This window comes from Boleophthalmus pectinirostris, unplaced genomic scaffold (assembly GCF_026225935.1).
Source record: "Boleophthalmus pectinirostris isolate CB_2022bp ecotype Guang Dong unplaced genomic scaffold, ASM2622593v1 HiC_scaffold_9, whole genome shotgun sequence".
In the NCBI taxonomy this organism is placed as follows: Eukaryota; Metazoa; Chordata; class Actinopteri; order Gobiiformes; family Gobiidae; genus Boleophthalmus; species Boleophthalmus pectinirostris.
Window position 1 is genome coordinate 3087440 of NW_026571541.1, and position 19474 is coordinate 3106913.

Genomic DNA, 19474 nt, shown 5'->3' on the forward strand with positions numbered 1-19474 from the left:
AACATGTAAAATAGACTTGTTTATGGAGCTGCCGACCACGCGAGTAGTGATCATGGATCTGTTAGTGACGGGCAGACGACGCCTCGAGTGTGCAGAACACTAACATTAAAGGCTCCTGGAGTGGAGCAAAGCTAAAAATACAGGCCAAAGTTGGGTGAATTGCAATGAGCCTCTAATCTAGGCCAAAGGTTCAGAGGTCACAAAGTGTCTCAAGTCGGTGACACTGACGGTGTCAGTACTGAGCAGGTGTGCACCTATAAATATTTTGACAGCAAGCTCAATTGGTCAGTTACCATCCAGAATCTGTGCAATCATTTGTACTTGATGTCTTTGCTGATATGCTATATGTTTTAACATTCTGTGGTGGCAAGTGCTCTGTTCTATGCCATTGTGTTCTGTCTGTTTTGACTTTGTTTGGTGGACAGTAACTATAATTTTTTTAGAGATAATTTGTGGGAAACAAAAGTGAGAAGAAATGTACAAAAATACAGGAAGTGACGCTAAGTTGTAAAACTGAAGCTATCCAAAATCATTTAAAGGTACAACACCTTTAATTACATTAGCAGTGGTGGTTCTGCGATTTTTCTGAAACAGGGGCCATTAAGAGGCCAAATGTTACATTCAGGGGCCAAGTACAGGGTACAACCAAGCATACAAATGATTAATTCAGTACAGTGCAAATCATAGACTGTGTAAAAGAAGTGAACTAAGCGAGCGTGACGTCACCCATAGCATTCAGCACCACTCAAATAAAGCTCACAATGCTAACAATTACAGGAGTGAATCTGGAGCCAGGCTATGTTATGAATAGGATTTTTTTGGCAGACAAAATAGCAAAAAAATAAAAATAAATTCAGGATCCTGTGTCGCAGGTTAATATGAACATTTTAAGACCACAATGAAGATTCTCACTGCTGCAGGTACAGAGAGAGGAGCCACAAGATCCCAATGTGAGTCAACTGGAGCCAGAGTCAGAAGGAGCCAGAAGAGTGCACATCCGATTTGGTAGATGGTGGCTAGCGCGTTATGTCCACTCGTATATACTGTCTATGGTGCAATACAAGTATAGACAGTAAAAAAAAGCCCTCCACAGGTCTGTTTCTTCTCCCATTAATTTGTATTGACCTACTGCCGCTAAAAGTTTGGGATGGAATTGCATCAGTGATCATTGAATTCGTCAGTCGATTGACAGAACAGCGGCACTTCAGGGGCCAATCAGATTAGAGATGGGGTCAGGGCCTCTGTGGCCTTTCCCCTAGAACCGCCCCTGACTAATATAATGGGAATAATATAATAAATATAATAAGGAAATGTGTAATTGTTTTTAGTCAGTGTAAAGCACTTTGTGCCGCATTTTTTGTATGAAAAGCGCTCTATAAATAAAGTTTGTTGTTGTTGTTGAGGTTGTTTCATGTTTTCACAGAGGTTGCCACTCTTAATGACTTTGCTGTTGCCGTTTCAGTTGATGCTGAAAAGGCCTTTGACCAAATAGAGTGTCTGATTTATTTCATATCTTAGAAAAAATTGGGTTTGGGGGAAAATGTTTATGGTGGATTAAAGTCCTGTACAATAACCATGCAGCCTTTCTAAAAACAAATGGCCTTATATCCTCACCCTTCAAGATGGCCCATCCCCATTTTTCCCTGTTTGCTACTGAACCCCTTGTCTGTGTAATAAAGGCTAATGAAAACATAACTGGCAGTTTTTAAACTTATATTTAAGCTAAACTTATTTGCAGATGACATATTACTGACTCTGACTAGGCCACAACAGTCTATTGTAAGTGCACTCTCCACTCTCCAGAATGCCACGACTCACGAGAGAGAGGTCCAGCGCGCTCCTACAAGTATAGAGGTTCACCTGAGAGACACCACGGTTGCAACTCCACCAGCTACTACTCACCAGAGAGATCATCTGCTCACTACAGTGGGCACTACAGAGAGAGGTACAGCGCCACCTCCCCTAAACCTCATCAGCGCCAGACTAGGTACAACTCTCCTCCACACCATCATTCCAGACACCAGATGGCCAGCCCTGTCAATGGTCAGGAGTGGTTGTACAGGGGTCCCACACCAACCATTCCAGACTTCATCCATCCCAATCAAAGCGAATTTGCTAGGCTGAGGATTGCCCTGGAGAACCTTCTCCCCAGGGTTCAAGTATCAGATCCTCTGTGACCACCTACAGCTAGAAGCTAAAGGATTCCACACCTTCGCACTCAAGGTGCGCTCCTTGGTCAGCATGCTGCAACAGCTGGGGAGGAAAGGCAGAGTTAAACTTGAGTGTGGCTCCCATGTCTCGCAGCTCTTGGGGAGGCTGCCCCATGACCTGCGGGCTGGTTTCCGCAGTTTCATACACCCCGAAGATGTGCCCATTCCCATGCTGCATGACCTGTCAGTCTGATTGGAGTTTGAGATGCAGGTGCAGGTGGACACAGCCAGATTCAGCTCCTGCAAAGACACTGTCAGGTGGGAGCCCAGCAAGCCCACAAAGCCTGCAGCGAGACCAACCACCATTCTGTTAAGAGCAGACGACGAGCCTGAACCCCCTGCCAGCCAGGTTAAGGGTAAGAAATACTGTCCCTACTGTGACAACAGGAAACACTCCCTCAATAACTGTGCCTTTACTGTAACTTTAGTCAGCTCACCACAGTCAAGCACCAGAGCTACATTAAAGGTTGTATGGAGGATTTTTTTTTGTTTTGTTTCAAATTGTCAATGATAGCATTATAGAGGTGCAGTAGCCTTGTAATTATGATGACCAAAAAAAGGAGAATAAAAATTCATCAACTCTGGACGTGGTGGGGCCAGCTAAACATTTGAAAATAGATAACGACACTGCCTCGTTATCTGTTAGCTGACAGGCTGTCAATCAAACTCCCTACGTTTCTAGCGTAACTGACTTGCCTGCGCGCTGCCGTTACGTGGTTTGCGTACGCCTGTCACGCAGTCCACAGACGCACAGACGCAAGACGCACAGACGCTGTTTATTCCACCAACGCAACAGTTCTTAGCGGCTTTTTTGACCTATATCTTCCTCGCAGTTAGCACAAAGTTTGTTGCAATGGCGACAAGAATCCAGGAGCAGTTAGCCACAAAAGAAGTCAATTTTTGAGATTGCTGAAAGAAGAAGACAAGGGGAAAAGCAGCGAAACCAAATCTGTACAGCCTGCAACAGGCGCCACTTGCTGCCACTCCATAGTGTCAATGCATAGAATGAAGGATTTGCCTCTGAGCACTGTGAGGCAAGACTTTCAGTTACTTCACAGGGCAGGAGTGTCCCTTATGTTGGCTACCCAGCCACACAAGGTCTACCACATCAAAGGTGCCTTCACTGCCAAGAAGCTGGGACTAGCAGAGCACATCCAGTTGATGTGCTCATGATAAAGTAGACCTTCGAGGTCTGCTGATACAGGAACTAGACAGAGCTCATCCTGTGCTCCTCATTGGGTCTGACTACCCCCATCTTGTCACCCCCATTGAGCCTGTACGTCTCGGTCTCCCTGGCAGCCCAGCTGCTGTCAGGACCCACTAGCGGTGGACACTGCAGGGTCCTGCTCAGAAGTTATGGAACTGGAGTACAGATCCTCAGTGTTACCTCACAATGATTCAAGCTGCAGCAAGTAACCTTTCTGTCCCAGCAGAGCAGAAGGAAATATTTCAATGGTGCAGCCCCAAGGCCAATGCAAGTCCCCAGCATGACCAGTTTGCCCTGGACTGTCCCAGTGGGTCAGCAGTCCTGCAGTCCTCCAGAACTGACTACAAGCAGACCATTGCGACACAGTTAGTTAACAATATAATCACCATACCACTGCATGATGTTCTTCTGGGGACAGAGTCAGCCCCAGAAATCACAGACAGTGTTGTTGCACCAAGTGACAGAACAGAGCTGCCCAGACATCCCACCTGCAGCTCACCTTGATGGTGCTGAGTTAATGACTCCACACCACTGCACCAGTCCAAGCCCACCGGCACCTGCCACGAGTGCCTACAAGCCCTTGACAGAGCCCACCGAGGCATTCCACCAAGGTCTTCACGGGGTGGCTAATAGCTCTTCATGTGCCTTCATCTACAGGGAGACAGAACCCGCAGCAGGCATACAATGTCTAAAATAGAGTAGAGTAGTAAAGTAGTAAAGTAGAAAAGTAGAAATTTGTCTTGGGACAGGGGACCACATGCTTTATCACAAAGACAGAACAACACAATTGTGCACCTCTTTAAAACAATCAGTGACTTTGGGCCATTCTCTGGATATAAAATGAAAGAGTGAAACTGTCTCACTCATCCGGGGGCCCCACTTGCGGTCCCACTGCCAGAGGGTAAAATGTGCTGATTATCGTTCATATTGCTCAAAAAGACTGGAAACAGATTATGCTTCGTGTTAGAAATCATGCCTTCGGACACTAAGTCAACTGTGAACACAGTCGCGGATCTGAGATGCAAAGTGAACCAGTTAGCACCCAAGGGAACGGGGAAGCTACCAATCCTACCGGTAACGCTAAACCTGGGCTGTCACAGTTGCAGAGGCCACTGGGGTGCTTCCTGATTTTAAATAAACACACAGAAAATCCACAGCACCCTAATCGCAACCTCGTTAAGGCCACTTCGTCACTTCTGTAGCTGGACCCACCATTCCTGCTATTTTGTATTGACGGCTGACAGGCAAAAAAGTGCCTGCCCCGCTGTTCCTCCTCCCATTCTTTTTGCCATTTATTAATCAGATGTTGTTTACAGACACTGGCATTCCTGCTTCGCCAGTGTAACGACAAGGTCTATATTCTCATTCTGAAGTGCCTTTTTGGCCAGGACATCAGCTTCCTCGTTCCCCAATATACCAGCATGTCCTGGGATCCAAACAAATAATACTCTCGATCCCGAGTTATCGATACGCTTTAGACAGCATAGAATCTCAAATATTAGATCAGGGCAAGTCTCAGATGACCTGTGACTAAGGGCAGATAAAGCTGCCGCAGAATCAGAACACACTATATAGTACGCAGGGGGGAGTTCTCCAATCCACTGTAATGCCCACAAAATAGCAAGAAGCTCAGCTGAGAACACTGAGAGGTCATCTGACACACGCACACTTTGCCTAACCTGCGCCTCAGCAACATACATTCCAAAGCCCACCTTCTGCCCCTTTTAGACCCGTCAGTAAAAATATGAACAGCTTCACTCTCACTGCTCAAAAATTCCTTAAAGCACAAGCTGTTCTTTTGTCAAGCCAGAGTAACTCGGTGCTAACCTCTGGCTCAGGTAAGTTCCACAAAGGTACAGGAGGCCACACCAGACTCACTACCTGAGTTTTCCGCAACCCCATAGCTTCTGGCACTTTTGCACTGTGGGCAAAAAAACAGGCTTTGTCTGGCCTCTTTTCAAACTCCCAACAATGATCAAACCGACACGTAGATGCTAAATTGCTGTGTGATCCTGCCACCCTAGCCCAATAATGGACCCCTAACTTGTCCCGTCTAAGCCTCAGAGGACATTCACCCATTTCAACCAGTAAAGCTGGGCTAGTGGTTAACCTAAAGGCACCACAGCAGACCTGAAGCGCTTTTGACTGTACCCCATCTAGTATTTTTAACGCAGATTGAGAAGCAGCCCCAAATACTACACACCCGTAGTCAAGAACTGGTCTAACCATGGCTCTGTAGATCATTTGAAGAGTGACCCGCTCTGCACCCCAGTCACTCCCTGACAGGCTCCTCATAATGTTTAACTGTCAAAAATAGGTCATCACCTCTCAGACATTATTTATCGAGCAGTAGAAACATCGATCAAGATCAAGACTGCGCATGTTTAAGTTTGTAGAAGAGGGTAAAAACAGAGTAATGGCACAACAAGGAGCTACAACAGCGATCAACAAGTGGGTTTATTAAAATGTATTGTAAAAATGTCTTGTCTTGCCACATTGAATTTGTATGGAGTAAGAAAGCTTTCAAAAATATTTGTGCGCATAGAATAGAAATCCGTGCGTATTTGGTAAATCTATGCATATATGGCTGTAGTTGCGCATAAAATAAATATTTGTTAACTCTCAAATGAGTTCAGTCATCCAGTCCAGTGGGTATTTTAGTGGAGGATTTTTAACTTAGTTTTATAAAGCTAAGGTTATTTTACATCCCTTGGAGTTTTAATGGTTTTATCCAGTGGTATATAAGGCGCCTGATCGTACCATTCTATATTCTGCTGCTGGAGTGACCTGCTGCTCCCTGCACACCCTGCACCTTTTGGTTTTGCACTACACTTTTTTGCACTGGCACTTTTGGAGAATTGGAAAAAAAAATATATTAAATTGTGGACTACGCCAACCCTGCCTCCATCATCTGTACCGTGTTTCTCACTGCAGTCCAGCCTCTACCCATCTTGGTCACACACATGTTCTTCAGAAGTTTAAGGACTGAAGCCAACCTCCCTGGCCGCGGCTGCAAGAGGATAATTTATGACAGAATTGAAGAGATGGATCATATGAATGGAACCAAAGTGCCCAGAACAACCTCCAAAGAAATTTAATGTGAACTTGAAGGGCAAAGTACATCAGTGTCAGATCACACCATCCATCAGTGTTTGAACCAAAGTGGACTTCATGTGAGGACACCACTGCTGAGAGTAAATCATAAAAAAGTGAGACTGGAATTTGTCACAATGCATATTAACAAGCCTCAAAGCTTTGGGGAGAATATCCTTTGGACAGATGAGACAAAACTGAATCACTTTGGCAAGACACATCAGCTCTATGTTCACAGATGCAAAAATGAAACACACCAAGAAAAGAACACTGTTCCTACTGTGAAACATGGAGGAGACTTGGTTTTGTTCTGGGGCTGTTTTGCTGCATCTGGCACAGGGTGTCTTGAATCTGTGCAAGGTACAACAAAATCTCAAAACTATCAAGGTATTTTGGACCGAAATGTGTTGCCTAGTGTCAGAAAGCTTGGTCTCAGTTGTAGGTCATGGTTCTTCCAACAGGATAATGACCCAAAACACACAACTAAAAACACACAAGAATGTCTAAAAACCAAAACCAAACATTGGACTGTTCTGGAGTGTTCTTCTGTGAGTCCAGATCTCAATTCTACTGAACATCTGTGAAAGGAGCTGAAACATGCTGTCTGGAGAAGGAACCCTTCAAACCTGAGACAACTAGAGCAGTTTGCTCACGTGCAGTGGGTCAAAATACATGTTGACCAGAGCAGAAGTCTCACTGACATTTATAGAAATCATTACTTTGCAGAGTTTGCATCAAAAGGTTGTGCAACAAATTATTACGTTAAGGGTAGTGTCAGTTGTTGTCAGTTTCAAGTTATTTCAGTGATGATTGTTGATTTTTCTTTAATTGCCAGAGGGAACCAACAATTTTATCCACGACTGTATATAATTGTTCATTACTATTTAGTATCATCATTATTGTTTGCATTGTTTTTTATTGTATTTATTTATTTTTTTCTTTTATGTACTTTTTACATTTATATACATTTTATGTGTGGAAGAAAAGACTGGGCATATATACTGTGACTTATGTGGACAAAAAAGAAAAAAAAAAAAAGCACTGAATAAATTGCAAAAAGACTGTTCTTTCTCTTTTCATAAATCCTTATGAAATTTCAATGAAATTAACAGTTTACAATTTTACAAAAAGACCTAAGATCAACCTCAGGAAACTTTATTCCTAGAAGGAGCGGCGGAATGGGCATCCCTGATATATTCTTACTACCTCTCCCTTCGTGTCCACTAAGAGACAAAGACAATACTCAAAAAGGTGGAGCTGGTTAGGGGAAAAATTGTAACAAACACATGTAAAAATATTAATATCTCATCCTTTGGTATAATCCAAAATATGCCAAAAGGGTTAAAAAAAATAAAATAAATAAAAACCTAACCTCTTGTGGAATTGCAAAATCAGAGACTCAAAATTCAGGGTCATTCTCTCGAATTTTGTCCCATCTGGAACAACCCTTTATTTACAGCTCTTATTCACTTATTAATGAGTCATAGAAAAACAAAACCATGACTACACTGGGTCAATTACTACATGAGGGAGAGAGAGAGATATTGCCATTCAACAGCTAAATAGTTTGTTTATACAATAAGCATTAAAATCAAATTTCTATAGACTTTAATTTAACTATAATTAAAACTATACAAGTTGCTCTTATGATTTTTTTTTTTTTTTTTTTTTACTGTGATAGAACAATTATGGAATAATGTGACAGTGACCAAGACTAACAAAAGAGCAGTGGGAGTCAATCAAGCTGTATTTCAAAATGTATTAGATATAAATTGATATAACTCAAAATTCTATTTAGATCATACACCATTTAAAGAAAATACACAAGATGAATTGTAATATTCCAGATTCATATTGGCACGGCTGTGGCTGACTGACTCTGCCTTCAAAAACTTCTGTACTGGGGTAAAAGACTATCTGTGTGTGTAGCGGTCAAAACTTGCCCTGTGCAAGGTCCGCTATGGCTGCAGCGTGTGTGGCGTCTCGGACGCGTGTCTTCCATAAAAAGAGTCCAAATACCATGTTCCTCAATTAGTTTATTGGCATACCTTCTAGCCACCCAACAATACACAGAGTCAGCATTCAATAGATCACGACGATGACGACGGTCAAAAAACTGTATACCTTCACGGTGCAACCCCTGTGTGCGCAATTTCCTCCTCTTTTATAGGGCAGGTACTTGCATAAATTAGAAATAGCGCCTCACAGTGGCAGGAGGTACAGACAAGGCTCCAACAGTGTAAATTATTGAAGGTTAACTTTCAGCTCAGACCAGCTTTAGCCTTATTGGGGGAAAACACGAGCAATCCGTATGAACTGGAAAGTGCGTAAATCAAATTATTATCAACTGGATAAATGGAAGTCAGAATATCAAGGGCAAGTTTCCATGCAGCACTTGCTCTGGGTGACCTAGTGCGATGGTGTGGGGTCGGAATGCCCGCGTGTATGCCGATAAAAGGGCACCGCTTTAGTATTTCCGTCCCTCTACCTGAGCACAGCCGGGCCGTCCTGGAGCCAGACCATAGCCCAAGATACGAGAAAACTATAGGCCTCACCTCCCGATTAGGCGCACCAGAGCCCCCGTGGAATGACGTCAAGCCCAGCGACTGGAGAAGGTGTGCGGACGTGGTCGGTTAGGTCAGTGAGCGTCTTTGCCCTGTTTATTTAACCTATTGGGCGTGCGTCTGTAGAATGCCGGCTCGGTGATGGATCCCCCTCGTGTGGGTGTCCCGTGTCAGTGCAGGAGCGGTGCACCTGTGCACCACCTACAATTGTTCTGAAGGTTTGTAAATTCTCGTCCATATCAGTGACCCATATCCTCCTGACTACCCATAGAGCCAGTGGACACCAAAAATATACTCCCTGCACATTACCTAACCACCTCTCTGTGATAAAGAAGACATTCAGAGCTTTCAAAGATACCAAATTTATAAGGGTGGAGCTTTGAAAAGACCCTCCTCCTTTACAAGGAAAATGGCTGCCATCAACACAACCACATTTTATGGAAAAAAGAACAGTAAGTGGTAAACTTTTTTATTAAGCAAATTTTGATCAAAGTTGCATTGTTATATTTTTCTGAATGTCTAATGAACACATTAAAACCATTTTTAAAGTAAAGTAGCAATATTTTACAATGAAATTTGAGTTTAACAAATGTCCTCCGAAGTGGACATTTGGAGTCATTTATTTTTTTTCCAATTTGAAGGAATTGGTTCTAGGTCAGAGGCAGAGAAAATATTACTACAAATGGGAGAAAACTCAGATATTGAGTTGTCTGATGATGACCAGGATCTATTGTTTGAGGGAGAGGCTGAGAATCAGAGAGCTCTGAGATGAGGATGAGGTTGAGGAAGAAGAGTCAGTGTCCAGTCGCCGTCCGTGGAGCAAGACCACAGTGTACATCTTGATCTTGTACTCTCTTAGTATTATGTATTTTACAATGTATTTTATATATTTAGTTCATTCAAATCATTTTGCAAAAAAAAAAAACTATTCAGAATAATTCAGTTTTGTAATAGTTTACTATAACAATCTTTCATCTTTAAAATGATATTGATATTTTCCTTAAGATTCAACCCCCAACTGGATGATCTTCCAATTATTCTAAGCAGTGATGCCACAACACGCCAAAACTGGACCCCACTTTGTTATTTTGAACAGCATATTGATGACACTGTGTTTGAAAAAATGGCTATGTGCACAAACCAACGTGAAGTCCTTCATTCTGGAACATCACTAAACACTACCCCTGAAGAGGGGGACTTTCTTTGGGTGCTCCACCTACATGGCCTGTTTGGGTTATCCAAACATTCAAATGATTGGGCTCAAAGACACTATGGAGTGCTACATCTCGCAAAAATGGTGGATGAACCACATGCATCAAGGTGTCGTAGATCTGGCTGTGCAAAACCTATGGGATGTGCACTAAGTGCAGTCTTTCTGTGCGGAATTGCTTCCTCTCACACAAAGTAAACCAGAGCAAAGTTCAATGTTCCAAAATAATGCACTACAGATCTGAAGGTGGTTGACATAAATCCTGACACTTACTCTCAATTGAATTCTATGAAATTGTTTGTACAAAAATTCTCAAGTCCATATCAGTGACCCATATCTGTGCAAACTGCGGTTTATGAATATGCAAAAAAAATATATATATATAAAAAAAAAATAATTTTAAAAAGCAAGTGAGGTTGCTCCTCTTGACTGGTGACTTTTAGTTATTAATATGTGTTGAGTCTAAACTGGTCAATTAAGCCCTTCTGTGATATGTGCACAAACGACCAGGAAAGTGGAGATGACAGTCATGGTGTGGTCCAGAGGTCCACTGGTTTGAAGGTCTGAAGTTCTCAAGGTGTCAAGAATCAGATGAGCTGAGCCAGACAGAAGCCACATGATCTAAACAGTAACTCCAGGTTCAGACAGTTTCCGGCTGAAGGAATGCTGTCTGAACTTGGAGTTACTGTTGATGAAGGAATGCTGTGCTGCTCATCACACACTGTCTGATGTCACAGATTAAGGCCAATTAAATCAAACGTCTACTGAAAGTTTACTAAAAATGCAAATATTTTTATTTGGAAAAAACACGAAAGCCTCGCTTTGCCAGTGCTCTGAATGGAGAAGGGTGACATTAAGTATTGACTTCAAGATTGTAATTTATGGTGTGATGTGTAATTGTACATGAACTAAAATTAATGTATACATGCATGTGCAGCTGTGCATACATTTATGTGTATGTTACACTGACAAACTACAAACTACACATGTACATGTGCACATACATCCACAGTTTCGAACTACTGATGTTTGTGTAATGTCTGTGTCTTTGTCGTTGTATAAAAGTCTGTCCATAGCGCCCGTTTAGTCTCGTTACATTATTACATTATTGAGTTGTTGTTCATTTTCATACCTTTTTGCACCACAAAGGGGCGCGCTTGCACACCAAGTGAGTCACGAACACTTTAGTCAATATGGATGCATGACGCTTCGTACATCGACTATGAACAAATCCACATTAGCCATCCGTGTGTGTGTGTGCGTCTGTGTGTGCGTGGTGCGTGTGTGCGTATTTCCCACTGTATTAAAACTGGGTAGGTCCTAATTTAATTTAGGTCCATTTCTGTTACAACTGTACTGTACATACAGGCTCCCTATCGGCCACTTTGTAAATGTGCAGCCTTATGTAAATAAACACACGGTCGTTTGTTGTGTAATTACCATTTTAATTTATTATTAATAATATTATTTGTCTTTGTTTATTCTTTCTCTTGTAGATAACCACACACGTATGTACGCACACAGACATTAACGAAACGTTCTACTTTCACCTGGATGTGGACTCCCTCATTCTTCAAACTCATCAGAACATCTATTATTGCTGTCCTGACTCGACACCCTGTAGTGATTACTGGCCAGCACTCAAGTTTTCAAACATTACAGTCCTCATTACAGTCGTTGCACGTTGTAAGTCTGGCAATAAGGCACAATTCAGACTTAAAATACATCAGTACTGACAAACTCTAAAGCAGAAGGAGGCCCATACGTCTTTGAGCTTTTTGTGATCACATTCAATATAAACCTTTTTTTTTTTTAATGTTTTAAAATAGTCCTAGCAAACCCAAAATCTATGTTAGCCCCAGTGCCATATAGACAAGACCAGCGGACTTTCTTTTACATTAACAAGCAGTTACACACTTGAAAAGCTTCCCATCTCTGGCTAATTTTTCACCAACATTTACTTGGAAATTATACTTCACAGCCTAAAAAAGGAGAGTTATGAGTACAATATGAGGAAATGTATTTAAAATCAAACTACTATGACTACAAATTACCATACAAAGTTGACAAGCTGACAGTAAGCTATAACCAACCCTTAAAATAAGATAATAGATGTGCTAGAGACTTACCCATCTCTTTCCTGCATTTTCTGTCTGCTTCTGAACTTGAGGCTGTTGACAATTCCTAGCTATTCTTGAAGGATTTTGGTGCCACATTGAAATATAACATTGTTTTTAGTGTTGATTCAACATCTCATTTTCAGTGCTTGAATGGTTCAAAGATTCAAAGTCAAAATGTCAATCTTTAAATTGAGTTCTATAATACAACATTGGTTCTATCATGTTTTCAATGGTATTTAGTGATAGTGATCAATATTAATTGAATATTGAATCATTGTTGCCCAATGTGTGCTACTTCAGATATGTACTGTTATGGTTTTAATCCTTCTTTTACTTTTGTATTTGTGTAATTCTCTTAGCCTGACTCAGACTGTCTGGTGGAACCAGGGCACCGTTTGTGCACTTGACCTCTTTATGATCATACTGCTGTTACATTTTGTGACATATGACATGTATGGGAGTCTAATATAATAAATAAAATCTAATATAGTAAACTAGTAGCTCCACACTGCCTGAGCACAGCACATGAATCATATCAGTGGATGATTGTGGCAGTTCCTTCGTGCTCCCTAAGGAATGAATAGGCCTACACACTTTCTGAGGGAGTGAATAGGTCTACATGCTGTGAGGGAATGAATAGGTCAACATACGCTAAGGGAGTAGGCCTACACGTTTTCTACATGCTTTGAATGAGTGAATAATCCAACACTGAGGGAACGAGTCTCTGTATGACCCAAACACAAGCTGTATGGGGTGCACTTTTATTGTGTTTAAGCAGAACCTCTGTTCATCAGAATGATGAGGCTGTGGTATTTCCTGTTTTCGGATTGAACACTGAAAAAAACATCAAAACCAAATTCATTTCAATGAAGACCATGACTCCAGATGGTGCTCTGCACATAAACTGTAAGGGTCTGGAGCAGTGTTCTAGAGGTTCAGTGGTATTTCAACAGTCCAAAGTCTCATCTCTAACACAGTGAATGATCCCTCCAGTGGCTGTCCAGTGTATCGTCTGTGGACTGTGGGTTTGGATGTGCAAAATCCAGCCAGCTCCTTAAGCGTGCAAGAAGAGCAAGTGAGGACTGCTCCACACACCTGCACTTTTACCCAGTGTCTCCGTGCTATCCTGTCACCAAGACATTTCTGTACGTACATCGTATGTCCTTTGAGTATTTATTAGTTACTTTGCACTTTACAATATAAATTACTATAGAGTCCTTTCAAATAAATAAGATGGAGTGGGGCTTCAGTCTCTTTTGCCTAACCAGAGACTCTCTCAGAACCAAAAACACAAGCTTCAAATATCCCCACCAACCAGGGCTGCAACAAGCCACCCTTCTCTACTGACTCTGCTCTTTATTACTAATCTGATGTTTTTGGGCAAGAGCAGTTCACCTCCTTTGTGAATGGGCAGAGTGACGGAAAGTTCATAGGTTGTTGGTGCAGATTACCACAGCCCTTGGGCAGCTGTGGCTACAGCAGTTTAAGATCTAGTGTGGAATGTGAATAAATGTATTTAAAATGTGACCAGTTACACACACACAAAAGGGAAATTGTTTTGGACTTTGGCCGTGTTTTCTGTTGTTGACAAGAGCTCTTCTGTCGGGACCTGTAGTTACTGAATTGGTGGTAATTATTTCAAAAACTGATGAATCACAATGAGTGCAGTTGGGTATTGCAACCCCCCCTCTAACCCAGCACAAACATCAGTAATCAGCCCACATGTGGCCTGTTTCTGTCCATGTGCAATGATTGGACCTGCGGTCCCTTGCAGGGGGGGCCATAGGGGCCCCAGGGGTCAGTGGCGTTCCAGTGGTGTCCTAGAGAGTCCATCAGCTATACTACCGTCCCACTTGGAGAGCTCCCGTTTTGTGCTGTCACGTTCTGCAAATGAGAAAAAGCAAAAACATGTAACAATTTATAATCCTCTTTTTCTAATACCTGAAAAGGGATATCTCAACGTCATCACATTTAGTGAAGAAACTTCTTTTAAAGAGGACATACCATTGAAAATATACTTGCATACTATGAGCTTTTCACCATAACTGTGCTCCATCATCAAGCAGAGCCAGATTTGTACTCCTAATTGATTCATGCATGTTTGAATAATCGTGAATTGTTCTGGATTTAAGGCTTGAGTGCTCTGAAGATTGCTGTTTTTGACAACGGCTCTCTTTATATTTCAATTCAGTTGTCAAATATTGTACCATTACCATTCCTTAAGTATGTGGCCAACTTTATCAAATAAACTTACTAAATAAGAAAAAAAAATTTACATTAAAATTGAATGTGAAAATGTCCACGTCTCCTCTGCTGTGTGCTGAGGGACATACCGTCTTCCCAGGCCGGGCCCATGTGCAGATGAGTCCCTCCTGACAGGCTGTGATGATGCAGTCGTCCATGAAGACGAGGACAGTCAGCCTCTCGTGGGCGATCTTCTTGCACACCAGAGGCTCAAGCAGAGGCACCTCATGCATTCGCGGGCACAGGGTGGTGCCCAGAACCTTGGCGGCGTCCAGCCGCTGGCTCCTGGGGGCCACGTTGATCTTGTCATTGCTCTTGCTGATGTTGCCGAGGCTGTGGTAGCGCTTGTGCTCCTTCTCCACACTGGACTTGTCGGACTTGCGTTCTTGTAGGGACAATGTGGCGAATCGGCCGATGCTGAAAGGGGTGGAGTTACCAGCCCCACTGCCACCGCCGCCCCCGCACACCCCTCCCTCAGAGCTGCCCTGGCTCTTGGAGGCATTGGCCACAGCAGGATGGGGTAAAGAGTTCGAGCGGGACAGGGAGCGAGGCAGTGGCAGCGTGGGGGGGTTGGTATTGGGAGGATGGTGATGACCTTCCACGCCCCCAGCCCCCCCCCCTGTGGAGACGCTGTTGACCGCGCCACTGCCCGAGTTGGACAGTGAGGGTCCAAACGTGTTTGTGAAGGCTCGGGACAGGGGCAGGCGCGGGTACAGTACGTCGTCTGTGAGGTCCCACAGGCAGAACTGAGTGTCCTGTCCCACAGAGCCAAAGCGGTAGGTAACAGAAGCCGAGCCCCCTCCTCTGGAGCTGTGGCGGGACAGATGTGACAGGGTGCTGCTTGTTCGAACGCGTCCAAAGTGTGTGGTGGAGGAGTTAGGCGTGCCCTGGTGCAGGTCCTCCTCACTGCCGCTGAGCTCCATGGGCTCCTCATCCTCCAGGGATGTAGTGAAGGGGTCAAATGCCACCACGTTGACCCAGGACTTATGCCCATGGCCCCGGGCCACAACGCGGCTCTCAGCGAAGGACCACACGGTCACCAGGTCGTCCTCTCCGCCCGTAGCCAAGTATTTTCCATCTGGACTCCAGGACACGCACAGAAGACCTCCAAAGTAGCTCTTCATCACCCCCTGCAGCTCCATAGAGTCAAAGTGAAAGACACGCAAGCAGCCGTCCTGCCCCACACAGGCCACATGTACACCATCAGGGGAGAAGGAGAACTCGTTCAGACCTCCCTCCCCAACAGCCCAGCGGAGCAGAGGGTTTCGTGGGGTCTTGGATTTGCAGGCATAGACTGCAAAGCCCTCCCCCTGCCTCAGCAGAGAGTACTGGGGTGGGGTGGTGCCACATGAGTGATCCACATTGTACAGGTACAGGTGCCCACTGGCATGGGAAGCCAGAAACAAATTCTCCGACTTGGGAAGCCACTTGAGACAGGTGACCTTGGATTTGTCTATCAGCCTCTGGAAGAAAAAGAAACAGTAAGCAGACAGCAGCAGAGTAACTCATACAAAAGGCATCAGACTTAAGTAACACAGAGTGGAGAGAAGGACTACAGTACAGGTTTACAGGTATAGAGTATAGTGTATGTATGTACTTGTGTATTTTCTTCCATCTCTCCTAACGCCCTAATAAAGGACACATATCCCATAACATAAACATATTAGTTAGTAGTTTGCTAAGTTTATTCCCACTGCTACCAGCAGAGGGCTCACCAGCACCCAAAAGACATGCTTATAACTGCAGGTAAGTCTTAAAGGAACTGTATCCTGTGCTCTTAAGCTGTGTTGCCAAAGCCTTAACCTACAGATAGAAACACATCCAAGTTTGTCTCATTCTCAGTATACTGGCAGGCTAAGACTCATGTGAAAGCTCAGAACCTCCAGAATTCCCTGACTGAGCTACAGAGGCTGCACTAGCACTGATCCATGACTGGATGCAGGTGCTGGGGTTTAGGTAGTGACCATTCAGATCTGAGAGAGGCATTTTAGGGATTTCAGCATTGAAACTGGCAACCCAAATGAGAAACACATGAGGCTCATTCTGATTGGATACTTGTCTTGAGAATAAAAACACCAAATCATAATATAAACAGAACCTAGCGAAATGTGGTCCTGTAAAAACGTGGCAATTATTTTTGTTGCTTTTGTGTTTATTATTGTTGCTTGTATGTTTGTTATTATTGTTACTTTTGTATTTGTTATTGTTGTTTGTGAGTTTGTTATTGTTGTTGCTTTTGTCTTTGTTATTGTTGTTTGTGTGTTTGTTATTATTGTTATTGTGTTTGTTATTGTTGTTGCTTTTGTTATTGTTGCTTGTGTGTTTGTTATTATTCTTACTTTTGTATTTGTTATTGTTGTTTGCGTTTTGGTTATTGTTGTTGCTTTTGTATTTGTTATTGTTGTTTGTGTGTTTGTTATTGTTGTTGCTTTTGTATTTGTTATTGTTGTTTGTGTGTTTGTTATTGTTGTTGCTTTTGTATTTGTTATTGTTGTTTGTGTGTTTGTTATTGTTGTTGCTTTTGTATTTGTTATTGTTGTTTGTGTGTTTGTTATTGTTGTTGCTTTTGTATTTGTTATTGTTGTTTGTGTGTTTGTTATTGTTGTTGCTTTTGTATTTGTTATTGTTGTTTGTGTGTTTGTTATTGTTGTTGCTTTTGTATTTGTTATAGTTGTTTGTGAGTTTGTTATTGTTGTTTGTGAGTTTGTTATTGTTGTTTGTGTGTTTGTTATTGTTGTTGCTTTTGTATTTGTTATTGTTGTTTGTGAGTTTGTTATTATTGTTATTGCTTGTGTGTTTGTTATTATTGTTGTTGCTTTTGTGTTTGTTATTGTTGCTTGTGTGTTTGTTATTGTTGCTTGTGTGTTTCTTATTATTATTATTCTCTTGTGAACGCTTTGATTTTGGGTCGGAGTTGCTCTGATTTTGGGATGATGATTACGTAGCCCCCCCCCCATGTTGACAATATGAAATCTGAACATTTGTGTTTCTTGCACCACTTCTTGTGATCGAGTTTGTCTCATTTCTGTGTCTCTTCTTTCAAAATACCAGATTTTGTGCTTATTTCATGTTTGTCCTCAAAATTACATTAACTTCAATTATAGTGTCTCAAATTCTTTTGTACTCTTACTTTTTTTGTACTTCTTCTTTGAGTAATACTATTTTGAGGTGAGGTTAAATTTTTTTTAGCTACTCTACCCACATACACATATCAAACTGTTGAAATGAGCCGTCATCGTTTGTCACAGTGATTATGTTTTTACACACTGAATCAAATGTGAGCGCTTGTTTGAAAGGTGGGTGAGTTTGGGACAGCAGCTGGTGAGCCGTTACCTCCTCATTGAAAAGTTTGCTGGTCTCCTTCTTGATGGGGTCCAGGTACTGCACCTGTCCGGCAGAGAAGCCCACAATGAGGGCCACACTGTCGGCGCTGGCAGAGTACTGGTTGAAGTCGTGGCAGGTGGGCTGCGTGCCCTTGTAGATGCGCTTGTCGATGGGCTTGCTCAGGTCTACAGCCTACACACAAAGACACAGAGACAGAATCAGTAGTGGCTAATAGGCCTCAGTATATCAGCATAGGCCTCATGTGTATTAAAAGGACTACACTGTTTCAGGCTCTTCAAGGGAACTATCCACTGTGCCTATAGTCTATGGCTTGGCGGTAGGCCATCAAAGCTTGTATTATTTATTTATTTTAAACATTTCATCACATTATGCAGATGTTATATTTTATGTTAAAATTTCTATCATTTACACCAAGCTACCTTTGCACGGGATATAGGCCAAGCTAAGCAACTGAAGTAACCCTGAGCTCCCTCACAGCGGTGTGGGGCTGGTGCATCTGCCTGATCTGCTCTCCCCGCCCCGGCACCCCTCTTCTCCTGCCGCTGCCCCGGCACCCCTCTTCTCCTGCCGCTTCCCCGGCACCCCTCTCCCTGTGGCCCTGCTGCTGCCCCGGCACCCCTCTCCCTGTGGCCCTGCTGCTGCCCCAGATCTCCGGCGGAAAGGAATAGCATCACAGAGTAGGGCTAGCTCGCTAAGCTAACAGGATGTCTATGGGCTAAGTCTGGCGCAGGCTCACCTTCTTGATGTTGGTGTATGTGTAGAAGTAGAGCTCCCGGCCGATATTGAAGCACACCCGCTCGGACTCCTCGCCCGGGTCCTCGGGCTGCAGCTTGACCATGGAGACCCTGACAGGGGGCAGGAAGCCCGCTGTAGACGAGCTTGCGCCGGCGTTAGAAGAGGACGCGGTGGTCCCTGGCCCCTGCAGCAGCCCGACCCCTCCGCCAGGGATGGCCCCGGCCCCCGCCACTGGCCCCAGCGTCGTTCCCGCAGACACTCCCCGAGGCAAGCCTCCTCGCTGCTGAGAATCTGAGAGGGTGAGCAGCTTGTAGAACCCCTCTCTGGTGCGGAACTGTGATTTAATCTCATTGATATCCTTTAGTCCGCCGCCATCTCCGGCCATTTTTAGCAGCTACAAACAAGCCGCACAGGAAACCGAGATTTGACCTGGAAATGATCAAAAAACAAATGGGAGAAACAGATTAATGTGGCGTGCTCAGCTGGGCTGCCGTCCACAAGCGCTCCGCCACAGCGCATCTTTCTCCTGCCGTCTCCAGACAACCGACCCGGGGATGAGGTTTCTATGAACCAGAGTCAGCATCCTCTCCTCAGCCTTCGCGCATCCTCCGCGCAGCCATCACAGCCACTGTACGTAATGGGGACATGCGTTACTGCGTAATCTTACGTGCCGAGCTTTTGTGAATGTCCCGTGTTCATCATTTTCTTAGAGAGAACTTATTTATTCAAAACGCACTAACCACGAA

The 19474-nt window shown here is 43.5% G+C and overlaps 1 protein-coding gene across 1 annotated transcript; it reads right to left on the bottom strand.

Moving 5' to 3' along the window:
- Window positions 1–13125: 13125 nt before the first annotated feature.
- zmp:0000000529 (WD repeat-containing protein 20) lies at window positions 13126–19387 on the bottom strand. The gene is made up of 4 exons (XM_020938672.2): window positions 18730–19387; window positions 17982–18164; window positions 14738–16111; window positions 13126–14288 (listed from the first exon to the last, which is right to left on the bottom strand). The coding sequence occupies exons 1-4, from the start codon at window positions 19111–19113 to the stop codon at window positions 14241–14243; spliced, it is 1989 nt and encodes a 662-aa protein (XP_020794331.1). The 5' UTR covers window positions 19114–19387; the 3' UTR covers window positions 13126–14240.
- Between the last annotated feature and the right edge of the window lie 87 nt (window positions 19388–19474).